The sequence below is a fragment of the Lagenorhynchus albirostris genome, chromosome X (assembly GCF_949774975.1).
Source record: "Lagenorhynchus albirostris chromosome X, mLagAlb1.1, whole genome shotgun sequence".
Lineage (NCBI taxonomy): Eukaryota > Metazoa > Chordata > Mammalia > Artiodactyla > Delphinidae > Lagenorhynchus > Lagenorhynchus albirostris.
Window position 1 is genome coordinate 84130447 of NC_083116.1, and position 23273 is coordinate 84153719.

Sequence of the window (23273 nt, forward strand, 5' to 3'; positions counted from 1 at the left end):
TGCATCGGCAGGCGGACTCTCAACCACTGGGCCACCAGGGAAGCCCTGAAAGAGGTTTTAATACTACTTAACTAGTATAATGAAGGCACATCCCACCAGGTGTTATGGAATATATAAAATTAACCATTCCTGGACCTCATAGAAAGAAGACTTACATCTCATAGACACTATTTTCCCTCAACTTTTTATTCATTCCTTCTCCAGTTGCATCCTGAAATAGACTTTCAGTACACCTCAGGCCTGGATTACTACCACAGTTTCTCCGACTGCCATCAGTCAGCCTATAGGTTAACTTTCTTTCAACATTCCTTTGTCGTTTCCTATCACATTGTACCAAAACTCTTCTGCCTAGCTTTAAGGCTATCATTTGGCTCATCCTTCCTATCCAACTTTATTTTGTACTATTTCCCAAATAGAAGGTCCCCTTCCCCTAGGATAACTGAAATTCATTTGCTCTTTCTTAGGGAAAAGTTGAAGAAACAAGGAAAAGAAAAACAGACACTGACATCCCTAACAGCAAAAGTTTATTTACAATTGTAGTTAAGGAATATTTTTAATGCATGCTGAGAAAACAGTAATATTCCAAACGTATAGGTTACTCTCTGGTAAGGAATACAAGATGACGCTGGGAAAGGCTTTGGCATACACAACAACTGGAACCAGGTTAACAGAACACCTGCACTATTAGAACGTTGTTATCAGAACACTTATATATCACCTATTTATATGTCACACCAACTTCATAAACAGCTCATCTTCTAACTCCTCACTGGCTATTTGAGTAAATAGCATTCAAGGTTAAACATTAAGACTGGGGAGTAGGGAAGAAATACAGAAGTGATAAGCATCACAACATTTCAGAGCCTATATATACTAATACAACATTAAGATTAAGAAACAGTATTCCAATTTTTTTCTGAAACAGTATTTGGCAATGTTTTAGCGCATAAGAAGACACTGCTTTGGTCCATCCACTCTTTCCAGCTTTTCAAAGTGTTTCCTGGCATTGCGGATATTGATCAGAGTAGCTGCAGAAGCTGAGGGTGGGGTAGGGAAGATAACCAACAGACTAAGTACAAGCAGCCAAAGGAATAATTGACTAGTAAAAACAAATAAACAAAAGAGAGCCAAATCCCTCAATGTATGTCACAGAGAACATAAGTCCCAAGTTAACCAGAGTTTAATTTTTCTGAATAAATAAAAGATTTGTTTATATTCTAAACACAGTATTTTCAAAATAAATTTTCAAACTCTTTTGGTTTGGAGCTAATAGTAAAAAAGAACATTATCTTATGTTGTATTCTAATATTAACCTAAGATAGATAACTTAAGAGATAATTTAAACTTCTGGGAGCATCCTGGAAATACTGCTAGAACCTTTATTTCAATGGTTGTGATGGATATGGCTATTATGGCATGGAAGCACCAAATATCTCTCTTTATGCTCATAACAGAAATATGGGAGTATGGTACTTAGGAATATACAATGACATATAAAATGGTTCAACATTTAATAGTTCAGAGCTTAGATTGACTGGTCTTTTAAAAATCTACCCCACATGGAGCATAAGTCATACATTTGGGTTCTTTTTCTTTAAAATCCTTAGATGTAATAACTATACGTAAGTAATTTTTAAAGTTCCCATGAAGAAGATATAATACCCTAGAGTCTAAATTATCTTTAAGTTTCAAAATATGTCTATTAAATAAAAAGTATTTACCACTAGTACTAAATTTTTTTTTCATTGTGGTAAAATGCACACAAAATGAAATTTACCATTTTAACCATTTTCAAATGTATAGGTCAGCGGCATTAAGTACATTCACAGTGTTGTGCACTACTAAATAGCTTTTCAGTATCTTTAATAATGTACTACCTCTAGGGAAATTAGTTTAAAAAATACGTGGCTTTGAACCTATGTCGGCTAAGTTTAAACTTACGAATGGATGGATCAGACATCACGACCATCACATAAGTGTTGGATGTAAAGATGTCAATGAAAGCAGCAAAGTTAGAGTTCCTGACTTCCATGCTCTGGAAAGAGGCAGCCAGCTTGCTATAGGAGAAAGGAGAAAAGTGAGTAAAGAACGTAAAATAATAGCAACATAAGACATTCTTATTTTTCACGTTAAATATTTTCATAGCATTATATCTCAATCCACCACCTCATTAAGACAGTTAATCACTAACCCACTTTGCTTTCCAAGGAAACTCTAATGACAAATTTAACACGTGCTGGAAAGTGACTTAGAAAGTGGATTAGGACTTGATACTGACTGTGAAATGAAAAGTGGGCTTAGACCTAGATTCATATTAAAAATCATGTTACCGAGGGGAAGGCGGAAGAGTAAGACGCGGAGATCACCTTCCTCCCCACAGATACACCAGAAATACATCTACACGTGGAACAACTCCTACAGAACACCTACTGAAGGCTGGCAGAAGACCTCAGACCTCCCAAAAGGCAAGAAACTCCCCACGTACCTGGGTAGGGCAAAAGAAAAAACAGAGACAAAAGAATAGGGACGGCACCTGCACCAGTGAGAGGGAGCGGTGAAGGAGGAAAAGTTTCCACACTCTAGGAAGCCCCTTCGTGGGCAGAGACTGCGGGAGGCGGAGGGGGGAGCTTCGAAGCTGCGGAGGAGAGCACAGCCACAGGGGTGCGGAGGGCAAAGTGGGGATATTCCCGCACAGAGGATCGGTGCCGACCGGCACTCACCAGCCCGAGAGGCTTGTCTGCTCACCCGCCGGGGCGGGCGGGGCTGCGAGCTGAGGCCGGAGCGCAGGGAGAGGACTGGGGTTGGCGGCTTGAACATAGCCTGAAGGGGTTAGTGCACCACAGCTAGCCGGGAGGGAGTCCGGGGAAAAGCCTGCACCTGCAGAAGAGGCAGGAGACTTTTCCTTCCCTCTTTGTTTCCTGGGGCGTGAGGAGAGGGGTTTAAGAACGCTGCCTAAAGGAACTCCAGAGACGGGCGCGAGCCGCGGCTAAAAGCGCGAACCCCAGAGACGGGCGCGAGCCGCGGCTGAAAGCGCGGACCCCAGAGACGGGCGCGAGCCGCGGCTGAAAGCGCGGAATTCAGAGACGGGCGCGAGCCGCGGCTGAAAGCGCGGAATCCAGAGACGGGCGCGAGCCGCGGCTGAAAGCGCGGAATTCAGAGACGGGCGCAAGCCGCGGCTAAAAGCACGGACCCCAGAGGCGGGCGGGAGACGTTAAGGCTGCTGCTGCCGCCACCGAGGGGCCTGTGTGCGAGCACAGGTCACTACTCACACCCCTCTTCCGCGGAGCCTGTGCAGCCCGCCACTGCCGGGTTCCCGGGATCCAGGGACAACTTCCCCAGGAGAGCGCACACCGCGCCTCAGGCTGGTGCAAAGTCACGCCGGCCTTTGCCACCGCAGGCCCGCCCCGCACTCCGTGCCCCTCCCTCCCCGCCGGCCTGAGTGCGCCAGAGCCCCCAATCAGCGGCTCTTTTAACCCCATCCTGTCTGAGCAAAAAACAGACGCCCTCCAGCGATCTACACGCAGTGGCAGGGCCAAATCCAAAGCTTAGCCCTGGGAGCTGTGAGAACAAAGAGAAAGGGAAATCTCTCCCAGCAGCCTCAGAAGCAGCGGATTAAAGCTCCACAATCAACTTGATGTACCCTGCATCTGTGGAATACCTGAATAGACAACCAATCATCCCAAATTAAGGAAGTGGACTTTAGGAGCAAGATCTATGATTTTTTCCCCTTTCCTCTTTTTGTGAATGTGTATGTGTATGCTTCTATGTGAGATCTTGTCTGTATAGTCTTGCTTCCACCATTTGTCCTAGGGTTCTATCCGTCCATGTTTTTTTTAAATTTTTTTTCTTAATAATTAATTTTAATAACCTTATTATACTTTACCTTCGTTCTTTCTTTCTTTCTTTCCGTCCTTCCTTCCCTCCTTTAGACAACGAATCATCCCAAATTGAGGAGGTGGTCTCTGACAGCAAGATTTATGATTTTTCCCCATTTACCTCTTTTAGTGAGGGTGTATGTGTATGCTTCTGTGTAAGATTTTGTCTGTATAGCTTTGCTTCCAACATTTGTCCTAAGGTTCTTTCCGTCCCTTTTTTTTTTTTCTAAATAAGAAGTTTTTAATTCAATAACTTTATTATACTTTATTTTATTTTTACTGTATCTTCTTTCTTTCTGTCTTTTTTCCTTCTTTCCCTCCTTCCTTCCTTCCTCCCTCCCTCCCTCCCTCCTTTCTTTCCTTCTTGCCTTCTTGCCTTCTTTGCTTCTTTCTTTCTTTCTTCCTTCCTTCCTACCCTCCTTTCCTTCTTTCTTTCCTCATACTTCTACTAATTCCCTCTACTTTTTCTCCCTTTTATCCTGAGCCTGTGGATGAAAAGCTTTTGGTGCTCCAGCCAGGAGGCAGGGCTCTGCCTCTGAGGTAGGACAGCCAACTTCAGGACACTGATCAACAAGAGACCTCCCAGCTCCACATAATATCAAACGGCGAAAATCTCCCAGAGACCTTCATCTTAACACCAGCACCCAGCTTCACTCAATGACCAGCAAGCCACAGTGCTGGAAAACCTATGCCAAACAACTAGCAAAACAGGAACACAACCCCACCCATTAGCAGAGAGGCTGCCTAAAATCATAATAAGGCCACAGACGCCCCCAAACACACCACCAGACGTGAACATGCCCACTATAGAGACAAGATCCAGCCTCATCCACCACAACACAGGCACTAGCCCCCTCCACCAGGAAGCCTACACAACCCACTGAACCAACCTTAGCCACTGGAGACAGACATCAAAAACAGGAGGAACTACAAACCTGCAGCCTGCAAAAAGGAGACCCCAAACACAGTAAGATAAGCAAAATGAGAAGACAGAAAAACACACAGCAGATAAAGGAGCAAGATAAAAATGCACCAGACCTAACAAATGAAGAGGAAATAGGCAGTCTACCTGAAAGAGAATTCAGAATAATGATAGTAAGGTTGATCCGAAATCTTGGAGATAGAATGGACAATAGATTGGACAAAATGCAAGAATCAGTTAACAAGGACCTAGAAGAACTAAAGATGAAACAAGCAACGATGAACAACACAATAAATGAAATGAAAAGTACTCTAGATGGGATCAATAGCAGAATAACTGAGGCAGAAGAACGGATAAGTGACCTGGAAGATAAAATAGTGGAAATAACTACTGCAGAGCAGAATAAAGAAAAAAGAATGAAAAGAACTGAGGACAGTCTCAGAGACCTCTGGGACAACATTAAATGCACCAACATTCGAATTATAGGGGTTCCAGAAGAAGAAGAGAAAAAGAAAGGGACTGAGAAAATATTTGAAGAGATTATAGTTGAAAACTTCCCTAATATGGGAAAGGAAATAGTTAATCAAGTCCAGGAAGCACAGAGAGTCCCATACAAGATAAATACAAGGAGAAATACGCCAAGACACATATTAATCAAACTGTCAAAAATTAAATACAAAGAAAGCATATTAAAAGCAGCAAGGGAAAAACAACAAATAACACATAAGGGAATCTCCATAAGGTTAACAGCTGATCTCTCAGCAGAAACCCTACAAGCCAGAAGGGAGTGGCAGGACATACTGAAAGTGATGAAGGAGAAAAACATGCAGCCAAGACTACTCTACCCAGCAAGGATCTCATTCAGATTTGATGGAGAAATTAAAACCTTTACAGACAAGCAAAAGCTGAGAGAGTTCAGCACCACCAAACCAGCTTTACAACAAATGCTAAAGGATCTTCTCTAGGCAAGAAACACAAGAGAAGGAAAAGACCTATAATAATGAACCCAAAACAATTAAGAAAATGGGAATAGGAACATACATATCGATAATTACCTTAAATGTAAATGGACTAAATGCTCCCACCAAAAGACACAGATTAGCTGAATGGATACAAAAACAAGACCCTTATATATGCTGTCTACAAGAGACCCACTTCAGACCTAGAGACACATACAGACTGAAAGTAAGGGGATGGAAAAAGATATTCCATGCAAATGGAAGCCAAAAGAAAGCTGGAGTAGCAATTCTCATATCAGACAAAATAGACTTTAAAATAAGGACTATTAAAAGAGACAAAGAAGGACACTACATAATGATCAAGGGATCGATCCAAGAAGAAGATATAACAGTTGTAAATATTTATGCACCCAACATAGGAGCACCTCAATACATTAGGCAAATACTAACAGCCATAAAAGGGGAAATCGACAGTAACACATTCATAGTAGGGGACTTAAACACCCCACTTTCACCCATGGACAGATCATCCAAAATGAAAATAAATAAGGAAACACAAGCTTTAAATGATACATTAAACAAGATGGACTTAATTGATATTTATAGGACACTCCATCCAAAAACAACAGAATACACATTTTTCTCAAGTGCTCATGGAACATTCTCCAGGATAGATCATATCTTGGGTCACAAATCAAGCCTTGGTAAATTTAAGAAAATTGAAATTGTATCAAGTATCTTTTCTGACCACAACGCCATGAGACTAGATATCAATTACAGGAAAAGATCTGTAAAAAACACAAACACATGGAGGCTAAACAATACACTACTTAATAATGAAGAGATCACTGAAGAAATCAAAGAGGAAATCAAAAAATACCTAGAAACAAATGACAATGGAGATACAATGACCCAAAACCTGTGGGATGCAGCAAAAGCAGTTCTAAGGGGGAAGTTTATAGCAATACAAGCCCACCTTAAGAAGCAGGAAACATCTCGAATAAACAACCTAACCTTGCACCTCAAGCAATTAGAGAAAGAAGAACAAAAAAACCCCAAAGCTAGCAGAAGGAAAGAAATCATAAAAATCAGATCAGAAATAAATGAAAAAGAAATGAAGGAAACAATAGCAAAGATCAATAAAACTAAAAGCTGGTTCTTTGAGAAGATAAACAAAATAGATAAACCACTAGCCAGACTCATCAAGAAAAAAAGGGAGAAGACTCAAATCAATAGAATTAGAAATGAAAAAGGAGAGGTAACAACTGACACTGCAGAGATAAAAGAGATCATGAGAGATTACTACAAGCAACTCTATGCCAATAAAATGGACAATCTGGAAGAAATGGACAAATTCTTAGAAATGCACAACCTGCCAAGACTGAATCAGGAAGAAATAGAAAATATGAACAGACCAATCACAAGCACTGAAATTGAAACTGTGATTAAAAATCTTCCAACAAAGAAAAGCCCAGGACCAGATGGCTTCACAGGCGAATTCTATCAAACATTTAGAGAAGAGCTAACACCTATCCTTCTCAAACTCTTCCAAAATATAGCAGAGGGAGGACCACTCCCAAACTCCTTCTACGAGGCCACCATCACCTTGATACCAAAACCAGACAAGGATGTCACAAAGAAAGAAAACTACAGGCCAATATCACTGATGAACATAGATGCAAAAATCCTCAACAAAATACTAGCAAACAGAATCCAACAGCACATTAAAAGGATCATACACCATGATCAAGTGGGGTTTATTCCAGGAATGCAAGGATTCTTCAATATACGCAAATCTATCAATGTGATAAACCATATTAACAAATTGAAGGAGAAAAACCATATGATCATCTCAATAGATGCAGAGAAAGCTTTTGACAAAATTCAACACCCATTTATGATAAAAACCCTGCAGAAAGTAGGCATAGAGGGAACTTTCCTCAACATAATAAAGGCCATATATGACAAGCCCACAGCAAACATCATCCTCAATGGTGAAAAACTGAAAGCATTTCCACTAAGATCAGGAACAAGACAAGGTTGCCCACTCTCACCACTATTATTCAACATAGTTTTGGAAGTTTTAGCCACAGCAATCAGAGAAGAAAAGGAAATAAAAGGAATCCAAATCGGAAAAGAAGAAGTAAAGCTGTCACTGTTTGCAGATGACATGATCCTATACATAGAGAACCCTAAAGATGCTACCAGAAAACTACTAGAGCTAATCTATGAATTTGGTAAAGTGGCAGGATACAAAATTAATGCACAGAAATCTCTGGCATTCCTATATACTAATGATGAAAAATCTGAAAGTGAAATCAAGAAAACACTCCCATTTACCATTGCAACAAAAAGAATAAAATATCTAGGAATAAACCTACCTAAGGAGACAAAAGACCTGTATGCAGAAAATTATAAGACACTGATGAAAGAAATTAAAGATGATACAAATAGATGGAGAGATATACCATGTTCTTGGATTGGAAGAATCAACATTGTGAAAATGACTCTACTACCCAAAGCAATCTATAGATTCAATGCAATCCCTATCAAACTACCACTGGCATTTTTCACAGAACTAGAACAAAAAATTTTGCAATTTGTATGGAAACACAAAAGACCCCGAATAGCCAAAGCAATCTTGAGAACGAAAGAAGGAACTGGAGGAATCAGGCTCCCTGACTTCAGACTATACTACAAAGCTACAGTCATCAAGACGGTATGGTACTGGCACAAAAACAGAAAGATAGATCAATGGAACAGGATAGAAAGCCCAGAGATAAACCCATGCATATATGGACACCTTATCTTTGATAAAGGTGGCAGTAATGTACAATGGAGAAAGGACAGCCTCTTCAATAAGTGGTGCTGGGAAAACTGGACAGGTACATGTAAAAGTATGAGATTAGATCACTCCCTAACACCATACACAAAAATAAGCTCAAAATGGATTAAAGACCTAAATGTAAGGCCAGAAACTATCAAACTCTTAGAGGAAAACATAGGCAGAACACTCTATGACATAAATCAAAGCAAGATCCTTTCTGACCCACCTCCTAGAGTAATGGGAATAAAAACAAAAATAAACAAATGGGACCTAATGAAACTTCAAAGCTTTTGCACAGCAAAGGAAACCATAAACAAGACCAAAAGACAACCCTCAGAATGGGAGAAAATATTTGCAAATGAAGCAACTGACAAAGGATTAATCTCCAAAATTTACAAGCAGCTCATGCAGCTCAATAACAAGAAAACAAACAACCCAATCCAAAAATGGGCAGAAGACCTAAATAGACATTTCTCCAAAGAAGATATACAGACTGCCAACAAACACATGAAAGAATGCTCAACATCACTAATCATTAGAGAAATGCAAATCAAAACTACAATGAGATATCATCTCACACCAGTCAGAATGGCCATCATCAAAAAATCTAGAAACAATAAATGCTGGAGAGGGTGTGGAGAAAAGGGAACCCTCTTACACTGTTGGTGGGAATGTAAATTGATACAGCCACTGTGGAGAACAGTATGGAGGTTCCTTAAAAAGCTACAAATAGAACTACCATATGACCCAGCAATCCCACTACTGGGCATATACCCTGAGAAAACCATAATTCAAAAAGAGACATGTACCAAAATGTTCATTGCAGCTCTATTTACAATAGCCCGGAGATGGAAACAACCTAAATGCCCGTCATCGGATGAATGGATAAAGAAGATGTGGCACATATATACAATGGAATATTACTGAGCCATAAAAAGAAACGAAATTGAGCTATTTGTAATGAGGTGGATAGACCTAGAGTCTGTCATACAGAGTGAAGTAAGTCAGAAAGAGAGAGACAAATACCGTATGCTAACACATATATATGGAATTTAAGAAAAAAAAATGTCATGAAAAACCTAGGGGTAAAGCAGGAATAAAGACGCAGACCTCTTAGAGAACGGACTTGAGGTTATGGGGAGGGGGAAGGGTGAGCTGTGACAGGGCGAGAGAGAGTCATGGGCATATACACACTAACAAATGCAGTAAGGTAGATAGCTAGTGGGAAGCAGCTGCATGGCACAGGGATATTGGCTCGGTGCTTTGTGACAGCCTGGAGGGGTGGGATGGGGAGGGTGGGAGGGAGGGAGACGCAACAGGGAAGACATATGGGAACATATGTTTATGTATGACTGATTCACTTTGTTATAAAGCAGAAACTAACACACCATTGTAAAGCAATTATACCCCAATAAAGATGTAAAAAAATAAAAAAAAAATAAAAATAAAGTAAAAAAAATAAAAATAGAAAAAAAAAAAGCTACCAGAGTTCAGAGAAAAAAAGATCCAAAAAAAAAAAATCATGTTACCAAAGATTTCTCTAATATTTAAGTTTATTCAGTTGAAATTTCCCTATCATTGATGTTAATAACTGTATCTTTTGAATGTTAGTTATGCTGAAATTCTAGAAATGATCCCATTTCTTTGAAAACAAAAAGGGTAATGATATTTATATGCCATTTGCTATTTCTTCTTAAAAATGTTAGAATAAACATGCCAGAAAGTCTCAAAGTGTGCTATGACATAAAAGGGAAAAAATTACACTTATTCTATTGTCTGGGCATCAAAGTTTTACCAGGATAAGAATTTTGATTATTAAATCTTTACTAGATTATGATGTTCAGCCATTCCTTCTTCCTATATTCACAATGCTAAGATTCAAATTGTATTTAAACAAAGCTGAGACAACATGATCAGATATTTCTAGACTCTCTACTTTGTACCATTCTTGAATCAGTCCCTCACTATTTTAATTACCGTAGTTTTATAGTAAATCTTGGTATTTGGTAGGGTAAATTCTCCTTTCTTGTTTTTCAAAACTCTCTTGGACATTTTCTGTTTATTTTTTTCCCAAATAGTATCAAACATCTTGAAGGGGTACTCTGCTTAGATATTTTTCATATGCTTCTTCTGCATCAGTTGACTTTGCATTAAAGATGTCTTTCACTTCTGTCAACTGTAGGCTCCCTTAAAGTTTAGCTTTATTTTTAATATAAAGAAGAATATAGAAGTACAGTCTACTATAGTTATTTGAATCTCTCAAAAATTACAATTTGTTCCAGAGATAAATACATCACATAAGATCTCTTACCTGCAGCTCAGCTTAAATTGCTTAATAATGTTGCTGATTTTCTCAAATCTGTGGACATCACGCTGTTCTTTACATTGATAGTGAGAAATCACCTATGAAAAAGAGCAATGCCCTTTAAATTCATGCAGCGTTGTCATATCACCCTCTACTACTCTTCAAGGCAATACATTTGTCAGTCTCTTGGTCACCCTGATTTTCAGGGTAGGCTTGGCACCTGGCTTTACTGCCTCTATTCCTCTGTCCCATATCCTGTTAACATCTGCATAATTTCAACATCCCTACGGATGACCCATCCAGTACTGTTTGGTTATAAATTTATTAGATCATTTAAGTATTGTATTATCTATTTTGGTTCATTGCTGTCCTTTCTCACTTACTTTAATCATTAAATATTCATCTTATTTCAATTTTTTCAAATTATTTCTATTTTTTGATTCAAAAAAAGTACAAATCAAAAAGGAAAAATAAAAATTCTTAGCTGTTTTTTTAAAAATATTTTATTTATTTGTTTATTTATTTTGGTTGTGTCGGGTTTTAATTGCAGGCACACAGGATCTTCGTTAAGGCATGTGGGATCTTTTCGCTGTGGCATGCAGGCTCTTCGTTGCGGCACTCAGGCTTCTCTCTATTTGTGGCACGTGGGCTCCAGGGCGTGTGGGCTCTGCAGTTTGCAGCATGCGGGCTCTCTAGTTGAGGTGTGCAAGCTCAGTAGTTGTGGTGCACAGGCTTAGTTGTCCCGTGGCACGTGGGATCTTAGTTCCCCGACCAGGGACTGAACCTGCATCCCCTGCACTGGAAGGTGGATTCTTTACCACTGGACCACCAGGGAAGTCCCTCTTAGCTGTTGCTGAGGTGTACTTAATGTATTTAATTTTAATGAAGTCTATAACCAAGTGGTTTTTGGTATCATATTTAAAAATCTTAACTGAACGATTCTGACCTCTGAGGATTTACTATTTATAAATGAACCTATTCATGATGGACACCAATGCCAGCTGAAAATACTTCCCCTCACACTTTCAGATTAATAAAACCACACAAGTATTTCCCATAGGCTGATGTAAAGTTTCTAGTAGGAAGCAAAACTGAGTCATTTGCCAGAAGAAAATTCACAGGGCAATTCCCTGAAACCATGTGAAAATTTCAAAACATAATTCCTAGACCAATGGTGGAATAGGTTCCTGTTGATTGACTTCAAGAGCTATAGTGAAAATGGTCAATCACAACGAAACTTAGTCCTCAAGAGAAAGCAAAAGCTACTTGTCACTGCCAGTGAAAAACAGAGTTTATATTAGGTTAACCTCTATGATCATGTGCGGTAGATGTGGCAGGAGAATACTGCTGAAGCAGGATTCTACCATGCCACATGTCTCAAGATAGACAGAAGAGCTCACCTGCTTGTTGCTATTACCACTAGCAGGAAAGACAGGGCTCAGGGTAGTGAACTTCCAAGCAAGTGACCCCTGCCTATGGGCTGAGGCAGAAAGACACTCTAGTTAGGACTCCTTGCCTCAGCTGTACCAGTTAGCAGGAAGGATGACTCCCAAATATGCTACCATTAAAAATAATGTTTCCACAAAGGAAGGAGAAAAAAATTGCACTTTGAATTCTCTGCCCTCTGTTGGCTGCAATAGCAAAAGAAATCAATGTTAAACAGTTTGCCAACTGTATGCTAAACTTTGTGCTAGGGCTTAATGCTACCTTGTCCCATTTTAATCCACACAATAAACCTATGATATAGATATTATTATCTCCATTTTATAAAAGGGGAACCAAACTCAGAGAGATTAAGATATGTGTCTACCATATATATGCTGTCTACAAGAGACCAACTTCAGATCTAGGGCCACATACAGACTGAAAGTAAGAGGATGGAAAAATGCATTCCATGCAAACAGAAATCAAAAGAAAGCTAGAGTAGCAATACTCATATTAGACAAAATAGTTTAAAGAATGTTACAAGAGACAAAAAAGGACACTACATAATAATCAAGGGATCAGTCCAAGAAGAAGACATAACAATTGTAAATATATATGAACTCAACATAGGAGCACCACAATATATAAGGCAAATACTAACAGCCATAGAAAGAAAAGTCGACAGTAACACAATCATACTGGGGGACTTTAACACCCAATGTTCATCAATGGAAAGATCATTCAGACAGAAAATCAGTAAGGAAACACAGGCCTTAAATGACACATTAGGCTAGATGGACTTAATTGATATTTAGAGCATTTCATCCAAGAGCAGCAGAATACACATTCTTCTCAAGTACACATGGAACATTCTCCAGAATTGATCACATGCTGGGCCACATAGCAAGCCTCAGTAAATTTAAGAAAACTGAAATCATATCAAGCATCTTTCCCAAACACAACGCTATGAGATTAGAAATCAACTACAAGGAAAAAGCTGTAAAATACACAAACATATGGAGGCTAAACAATATGCTACTTAACAACCAATGGATCACTGAAGAAATCAAAGAAATCAGAAAGTACATAGAGACAAATGAAAATGGAAGCATGAGGATCCAAAACCTATGCGATACCCCAAAAGCAGTTCTAGGAGGGAAATTTACAGCAACACAATCTTGCCTCAGGAAACAAGAAAAATCTCAAATAAACAACCTAAACTTACACCTAAAGCAACTAAAAGAAGAAGAACAAACAAAACACAAAGTTAATGGAAGGAAAGAAACCATAAAGATCTGAGCAGAAATAAATGAAATAGAGAGAAAGAAAACAACAGAAATGATGAATGAAACTAAAAGCTGGTCCTTTGAAAAGATAAACAAAATGGATAAACCTTTAGACAAACTCATCAAGGAAAAAAGGGAGAGGACTCAAATCAATACAATTAGGAATGAAAAAGGAGATGCTACAACAGACACCACAGAAATACAAAGGATCATGAGAGATTACTACAAGCAACTATATGCCAATAAAATGGACAACCTAGAAGAAATGGACAAATTCTTAGAAAGGTACAATCTCCCAAGACTGAACCAGAAAGAAACAAAAAATATGAACAGATCAATTACAAGAATGAAATTGAAACTGGGATTAAAAAACTCCCAACAAACCAAAGTCCAGGACCTGATGGCTTCACACATGAATTCTATCAAACATTTAGATAACACCTATCCTTCTGAAACTATTCCAAAAAACTGCAGAGGAAGGAACACTTGCAAACTCATTCTATGAGGTCACCATCACCCTGATAACCAAAACCAGACAAAGATACCACCAAAAAAGAAAATTACAGGCCAATGTCACTGGTGAACATAGATGCAAAAATAGTCCTCAACAAAACACTAGTAAACTGAATCCAACAATACATTAAAAGGATCAGACCCAATGATCAAGTGGGATTTATCCCAGGGATGAAAGGACTTTTCAATATCCCCAAATCAATCGGTGTGATACACCACAGCAACAAACTGAAGAATAAAAACCATATGATCACCTCAATAGATGCAGAAAAAGCTCTTAAAAAAATTCAACACCCATGTATAATAAAAGCTCTCCAGAAAGTGGGCACAGAGAAAATTTACCTCAACATAATAAAGGCCATAAATGACAAACCTACACCTAACATCATACTCAATGGTGAAAAGCTGAAAGCATTTCCTCTAAGATCAGGAACAAGACAAGGATATCCACTCTCACCACTTTTACTGAACATAGTTTTGGAAGTCCTAGCCATGGCAATCAGAAAAGAAAAAGAAATAAAAGGAATCCAAATTGGAAAAGAAGCAAAACAGTCTCTGTCTGCAGATGACATGATACTACTATACGCAGAAAATCCTAAAGATGCTACCAGAAAACTACTAGAGCTCATCAATGAATTTGGTAAAGTTGTAGGATACAAAATTAATACACAGAAATCTCTTGCATTTCTATACACTAACAATGAAAGATCAGAAAGAGAAATTAAAGAAACAATCCCATTTACCAGTGCAGCAAAAAGAATAAAATACCTAGAAATAAACCTACCTAAGGAGGCAAAAGACCTGTACTTCAAAAAACTATAAGATGCTGATGAAAGAAATCAAAGATGACAAAAACAGACAGAAAGAAATACCATGTTTTTGGATTAGAAGAATCAATATTGTCAAAATGACTATACTACCCAAGACAATCTACATATTCAATGCAATCCCTATCAAATTACCAAGGGCATTTTTCACAGAACTAGAACAAAAAATCTTAAAATTTGTATGGAGACACAAAAGACCCTGAATAGCCAAAGCAATCTTGAAAAAGAAAAATGGAACTGGAGGAATCAGGCTCCGTGACTTCAGACTATACTACAAAGCTAAAGTCATCAAAACAGTATGGAACTGGCACAAAAACAGAAATATAGATCAATGGAATAGGATAGAAAGCCCAGAAATAAACCCACGCACCATGGTCAATTAACCTATGACAATGAAGGCAAGACTATATGATGGAGAAAAGACAGTCTCTTCAATAAATAGTGCTGGGAAAACTGGACAGCTACATGTAAAAAATATGAACATTCTTTAATACCATACACAAAAGTAAACTCAAAATGGATTAAAGACCTAAATGTAAGACTGGATACTCTAAACTCTTAGAGGAAAACATAGGCAGAACACTCTGACATAAATTGCAGCACGATCTTTTTCAATCCACGTCTAGAGTAATGGAAATTAAAAAACAAAAAAACAAGAAACAAATGGGACTTAATTAAACTCAAAAGCTTTTGCACAGCAAAGAAAGTGCAAAGACAACCCATAAAATTGGAGAAAGTATTTGCAAATGATGTAGCAGACAAGGGATTAATCTCCAAAATTTACAAACAACTCATGTGGCTCAGTATGAAAAAAAACAAACAACCCAATAAAAAAATGGGCAGAAGACCTAAATAGACATTTCTCGAAAGAAAACATACAGATGGCCAGGAGGCATGTGAAAAGATGCTCAACATTAGTAATTATTATAGAAATGCAAATCAAAACTACAATGAGGTACTACCTCACACCAGTCAGAACGGCCATCATCAAAAAGTCTACAAACAATAAATACTGGAGAGGGTGTGGAGAAAAGGGAACCCTCTTGCACTGTTGGTGGGAATGTAAATTGGTACAGCCACTGTGGAGAACAGTATGGAGGTGCCTTAAAAAACTAAAATTAGAGCTACCATATGATCCAGGAATCCCACTCCTGGGCATATATCCAGAGAAAAACATGGCTTGAAAGGATACATGCACCCCAATGTTCATTTCAGCCCCGTTTACAATAGCCAAGACATGGAAGCAACCTAAATGTCCATCAACAGATGAATGGATAAAGATGTGGTACATATATACAATGGAATATTACTCAGCCATTAAAAAGAATGAAATAATGCCATTTGCAGCAACATGGATGGACCTGGGGATTATCATACTAAGTGAAGTCAGACAAAGAAAGACAAATATCATATGATATTGCTTATATGTAGAATCCAAGAGAAATGATACAAATGAACTTGTTTACAAGACAGAAACAGACTCACAGACTTAGAGAAGGAACTTGTGGTTGCCAGGGGCGAAGGGTGGGGGTAGGGATAGATTGGGAGTTTGGGATTGAGATGTACACACTTCTATATTTAGAATAGATGGCCAACAGGGACCTACTGTACGGCATGGGGAACTCTGTTCAATATTCTGTAATAACCTAAATGAGAAAATAATTTGAAAAAGGATACATGTGTATGTAAAAAACAAAAAAAGCAATAAATGTGTCTAAAATCATGAAGCACTGGTAGAGCTCAGAAACCAAAATTACTTACTGTGAGCTGCTCTTAGAGCTATATTTATTAAGCTGATCAGCAATTACTTAAGTGGTGCTTTGTGACAGCTCAAGCCAATTTTTATTAGTTATTTAAAAATTTTACTTATAAATATAATATTGGGTTTTGCCTACCCCCTCATGGCCAAATACACAGTAGGTGCTATTATCATCGTTAAGCCGAATTTATAAGAAAAATAAAAATACCAACATACCTCTTTGCCCTTTCACCTCCCCATCTGAACTCTTAGCTACGTCACTGAGTTGACCATTACATCTCTTCCATGTTAAAAGCTTTAAACTCAAAGAAAAATACCCATCATTTCATAATAAAAGTCAATAGGAAATAGGAATTCTTTAACACAAATGAACAATTATTCACAAAAATAATCTAAACTCTATAGTAAGGCTTACCTGCAAACATCTAAGTTTTACTAATTACTAAAGATCCACGCACCAACGAACTTCTTTCAAGTTACTTGCTGACAATACTACTTTACAAATAAGGCTATGCATGGTGAAGTAATGACAAGAGGGAAAAAGGTTCTTTCTCAAAGTGGCAACATATTCTCCATTGCTGAATAGAAGAAGGTGAGTGTAAAGTACATCTGCAGAGCAGAAAGTTCTCACCAGAAAAGTGGCTCTCTCAAATAGAAGCACTTCATCAGCCTCAATAATTTCAGCAAAATTCCTTAGGTTCATTTCCAGCTGCTGAACATTGGGAATCAGCTGATAAACAATGCTGGACCAAGCCTAACAGAACAGAAGCACAGTGTAATATTACTAACAGGTAGCCAGTCCAGATCTTTGCAAATGAGTAAGTATACTATAACATACAGACAGCAAAATATGGTGATAATTGAGTCCCAAACAAATTCTGGCAACAAGTATAACACAAACGAAGTGAGAAAATGAAGATAATATTTGATTTTTATCCTTCAGTTGGATTTTTTAAAGTTTCAAACACTTTTGTAAAATACTTCTTTCCATTGATAATTAAAAATAAACACATATTTAATTCCATCATATTACCTTAGGGAAGTTGAAAACTGATATACTGGGCTAAAGAACTTCTAATCCAGCCATTCAAACAGATATGTAAGTCCAATAGTGTAGATTGCTCTAAAGATCAGAACCTAATAATGCTATATTTAACATACATCTAACAATCAATTTTATGAAAATATCAGAGCCACGTAGAAAAATGGCCCCTCCCCTCAATGGGATAACATACAATAGAAATTACAAGAGAAATTAGTGGCATTATCATTCCAAAAGGCTTATTGTCAGCTTTATAAATTATTGATCCAATTGAATTAAAAACAGTCCACTGCGTGTTTGCCTAAAACTGACTTCATCCAGAGGAGTATGACTAAAATAAGGAGTTGAAATTAACCACACCCTCCCTCTATTCTCTTAAGGCTCTTTTATTTGAATTTTCATTATAATATTTCTTTCAATTTTGCTCCAATTTGTCTGGTAAGGTGTACAATGTTCTTCTCTCCCCTACTAGAGGGCAGGAACCTGGTCTTAGCCATCTGTGCGTCCAACAGCATCAAGCAGATTGCAATGAGTGCTTTTAGAATAAAACTTAATATAAAAATTTATGTCAGCTCTATGCAATATTGATGTAAGAGAGAGTAGAGCCATGTCTCTGTTCCAATTAGTTTTATTACTTAGGCATGGGGGTTCAGGTTCCAAGTTCCCAGGTCGGTGTTAATGTCACTGCTGAATTTACCTTGGAGAAGGCACCAAAGCTAACCACAGCAGAGACATTGTCACTCACAGCAGTGTTGTGATTAGCCAATTGTCTTTGGTCGTGTTATGTATTGCCATCCTTCACACCGCAGTTGGTTCTTATCAGTGCGTCATGTCCATCCTTATTCACGGTTACCTGTTCTATGGGAATAAGGCTTTGAGAGAAATTCGGCCCAAATTAATCTAGAACAGTATTTCCTAGATAGGTATCTCAAAATGATCTGTTATTAGAGCGAGGCTGGGTCAACATATTGGGGAAAAAATGAATTAGTTAAAAAAATAAATCAGTGGCTATGTTTAAAGTCCAATTGTTTTTCTCCTTGGCAAATCAGGTTTCTGTGCTTTTGGTTGTAGATACTTGTCAGATGGAGTTGATACTGAGGCTGTAGCTACAAGTCACAGAGAAGGATGCTTTCCTTCCCAGACTTGTCAATGGATACCAGAAGCAGTCTGACCACAGGAGGACCCAAAAGGAGCCAGTCTTTCAAATCACTAAATCAGTGGGAGAAAGGGAGGAAGCAGGATAAGGAGCCTATGTACCAATAAGGTAATTTCAGCTTCATCCATAACACAGCTATTGTTTGTAACCTCTACAACTACTACAAGCAGTGTGGCATTCATTCCATCAATGGGAACAATCTCTCTGGTTGAAAGAATGCTAGTCTCTAATTTGGCATGAAAGTTGAAGCTATCATACTCTAGAAATAACATATCCCATTCTAAGACTCCCTTCTCCAATCTCTCCCCTAAATATTGTTCTTCTATTGCCATCCAAGCTTAGGCAGACTAGCTTATATCCTGTAGAGGTACCTGAATATTAGATACAATTCCAGTCAGCACTGAGACCACAACAGGTCAAAATGGATGATGGTCAGTGAAACCTCTACTGTCATGAAGATCTGTATCAAATTAATCAGGACCAAACTGGGTTAATTCAGTGTGATCTGGTAGGTATGTCGACACAATCTAAGATCAAAACCAAAATTTCTTAAGGTTAAATTGGGTATTTTTCAAACAATTTATTGTAGATTATTTCTTCTTTTGGTTCAACACATCTAGATGGCTATGAAAGAGTTTAAAATCTTTTAGTTTTGATAATACCCTTCTAGCTTTTTTTTCATGCTCTTTAAATGAGAGAACTCAGGGAAACATACACACCTTATAGAGAGTTTCATCCCAGATAGATGTTCGGAAGCAAGAACATTCCAATGGGCGAGACAAACGCCTCAGATCTTCTTCTCGCTCTTTAAAAATCTGAAGTAAATAGACCAACATACTGATCAGCATATAACTAACAGCTCTCCTCTCTCACTGCAAGATCTGAGGTGTAATATTTTAGCATATTTTAAACAGGGGCATTTCGTTTTTCCTCAGGGGAATTTTTAAATGTGTACGTTACTTTACAGACTAGGACGGCAGAAATGATTTCAAGTCAGGTCTACAAAGTACAATGGCTACTAGAATTCTTAAGGACTGTGCTGCTTGTTTTGAGTACTCACTGAGAATACTATGCTGAAAAATAAAATTTACCGTACAGAGGAATCTTAATAAAATATATCTAACATTCCAAATAATCCAATCTGGGTCATTTTTAAGATATGCATACCAATATCAAGATTTTATAAATCAAAATACTTCAACTTTTTGTAGATATCTTACTCTCATACACACATGCATACACATATATTATTTCTGTATGGACTGTATTTATTTGGCTACATAGATATAACAACCCCTTACACACAAATATCTATTCTTCTTGGCTATGTATCTATCTATATATATGCCCATATATACATGGAAAAATATCTATTTATACAAATATAAACACATACACAGATATTTTCCAGGACTGGGTGGGCTTATAGTGAATGCACTGTTCACACTGTGATGGATAATTTTATGCAACAACTAGGTTAGGCCACAATACCCATTTGGTTAAACACCAATTTAGATGTTGCTATGAAGGTATTTTTTAGATGAGATTAATATTTAAGTCAGTGGATTTTTAGTAAAGCAGATCCCCCTCCATAATATGGGTAAGCTTTATATAACCAGTTGAAGGCCTTAAGAGAAAAAGACTGCCATTCCCCAGGAAGAGGGAATTCTGCCTTCCAGACTGCCTTCTGACTCAAGCTGCAACAAGGGTATCTAGCCTATCAGTCTGCCCTGCAGATTTCAGACTTGCCAGCCTCCACAATCATATGAGTCAATTCCTTAAAATTAATCAGTCTCTCTCTTATTCTCACTCTCTCTCTCTCCACACACACACACACACACACACACACACACACACACACACACACACAAACACACACTTCTTATTGGTTCTGTTTCTCTGAGGAACCCTGACTAATACACACACATAGAGGGAAACACCTATCTTGCTTGAAACTGATATTCAGGGAAGCACCCTAGCCATTTTATTCCAAAACCTCCAAGTCTGAAAGTTTAATGAAATAGAGTATACTTTTCTTAATTAAGCTTAAAATCCCACAAAGAACATTAATGTATCTTTGGGGATATTTACATAAGCATTTAGAAAACAATATGTCGATCACTAAAAATGACAAGTAATTTAAAAATCCATAAGGAGGTCATTTATTGGAATGCTCTAAGTTTTTCTGTTGCAAATTGGGCCAGGGAAACAAAACAAAAAACAGTAATAATAACAAACCCCTCACAAGCTCAAGATCAAGCTACATAAATAATTTTCTGCTGAATTAAAACAGAATTGATATTTAGTGAGAGGGAGAAGGAATTAAAAAGAATACTCAAAAGTCCTTTTCAGAGTCAAATACGGAACCCTGTCAAGTGGTTTCTGAAAGCCTGTAAGCTAACCTAGAAACACCAAAACATACTCAAATACTGGAACACTGAAGGCAATCCTGTAACTAATTACGGGAAAAAAAAGTATTCCTGCCCACAGTTATTACCAAAAAATTCTTAAGTTATAGGGGATCCTTAGACTCCTAGGTTCCAACCCAAAGAGGAACTGTATTCTTCTACATCACCAGCCATATTCTAAAACTGCTTTCCTCAACTTTACCCTTGGAAATAGAGGATCTTCTCTTTCAGCTTAGACTTTAAAATCCATTCCTCTTATTTTATATGGAGCAAACTAAAGCTAGACTCTATTTGTGACTTGCCAGTCCTGGGGTATCATAGCTAGCTAGGGGTTTGCCCTTTCTACTGTGTCTTTTCTTGTTTAAATTTATGTGTACTAACTCCCATGCTAGAAAAGAAGATAAATATACCATATCAGTGCAATTATGAGGGCCTTGGCATTGTGCCTAACAGTATAGTTAGCATTTGAATTGGTGCATACCAGTTTTCTAGGTCAACCTAGTGACAGCTATGACCTTTCTTTATCTCACCCCTGGTGGGTCTTCTAGCCTTGAAAATAACTGCCTGCTCTGAAGGACAGTAAAACAGTGGTATCAAATATATTTTAAAAGTACATAAAGCTGCTTAGTGATAACACAGTCAGGATCCTTTCCTAAATTTGAAAATTATTTCCTAAATGAACATTATATTTCCCTTACCATGGAACATTTGTTTATAAGTGTTTTTTTGTTTGTTTTTGTTTTTGTTTTTTTTTGCAGTACGCGGGCCTCTCACTGCTGTGGCCTCTCCCGTTGCAGAGCACAGGCTCCGGACGCGCAGGCTCAGCGGCCATGGCTCACAGGCCCAGCCGCTCCACGGCATGTGGGATCCTCCCGGACCGGGGCACGAACCCGCGTCCCCTGCATCGGCAGGCGGACTCTTAACCACTGTGCCACCAGGGAAGCCCTGTTTATAAGTGTTTTTAAAAACAAATGTCAACTTTATTTTGAAAGCTTATGCTGAGATTTTTTTTTCCTAAAAAAGAATGGTACAAATTTACCTATATCTCTACAGAAGTCTACAAAGTATGTCAATTATTTGGTGCACCACCCATTCTATTTCTTACCAGGTCTCGTTGATCCTCCTGTACCAGATCCATTTTATGCACCAAGCAAAAGATTTTGGCATCTGGAGAATTCTGTAGAATGGCCTCCAGGCATGACTGGTAATAGTGCATGTCCTTTTCCAGTTCGCGGCTTTCCACATCAAAGACATAAATCAGAACCTCCACATTACGGAAGATGTTGTCTCGTTGGCTGGTGAAATAATTTTCCATGAAGGTGTCCTGTCTAGTAGGAAAAAAAATCTAGGTAATAAGCAAGTCATCACTTAATCACTCCTATTTACGATCTATTTTTGTTGGCTTAATCAGTGTGAAAGATAATCCTAAAGCTTCAAATTAAAGGGAAAATGATAGCAAATTAGGATGGCCTCACCTTCTTACTTCTTAAGCACATCTAGTGCCACCTTTTGCTCCTCTCCTTGTGTTCCAAATATACTTTGACCTTCCCTCAGTTCTAGTGGCCCATGGTCTATCCACCGAGGGGCCTTTACACATGCTTTTCACTCTGTCTCACATGCTATCCCCTTACTTTTATATATAATTAACTCCTACTTGTTCCACTGGATTTCAGTTCAATTCATACTTCCTCACAGAAACTATCCCTGACCTCACTGACTTGGGCAAATCTAGTCACCATAGGCAATTATACTAACACATTGGTTTTATTTTTAACACTCACCACAAGTGTGATATTATACATATTTGTGTGAGTTTTTAATTAATGGCATTCAATCCCCTAGATGGCAAGCTCCATGAAGGTAAGGACCATGTCTGTTACAGTTTGACATTGTTTCCCAGCTTTTAGCACAGAGCTTGCCACAGAGTAGTTGCTCAATGAATATTTACTGAATAAAAAACTAGTCAAAC

The 23273-nt window shown here is 38.2% G+C and overlaps 1 protein-coding gene across 11 annotated transcripts in view; it reads right to left on the minus strand.

Annotated features, from left to right (window-relative positions):
- Positions 1 to 522: 522 nt before the first annotated feature.
- RRAGB (Ras related GTP binding B) overlaps positions 523 to 23273 on the minus strand; it is a 58635-nt gene continuing 35884 nt past the window's right edge. For 10 of the 11 annotated variants that reach the window (XM_060138214.1, XM_060138213.1, XM_060138212.1 and 7 more), the window contains 6 exons: positions 22410 to 22632; positions 19616 to 19711; positions 17330 to 17452; positions 10895 to 10986; positions 1942 to 2057; positions 523 to 1037 (listed from right to left, as the gene is read on the minus strand). In XM_060138214.1, coding sequence (XP_059994197.1) covers positions 940 to 1037; positions 1942 to 2057; positions 10895 to 10986; positions 17330 to 17452; positions 19616 to 19711; positions 22410 to 22632 — 748 coding nt within the window. In that variant the 3' untranslated portion in view covers positions 523 to 939. Of the gene's footprint in view, positions 1038 to 1941; positions 2058 to 10894; positions 10987 to 16914; positions 16994 to 17329; positions 17453 to 19615; positions 19712 to 22409; positions 22633 to 23273 lie in introns of those variants that run through there. The other variant, XR_009538518.1, reaches the window with a different exon arrangement.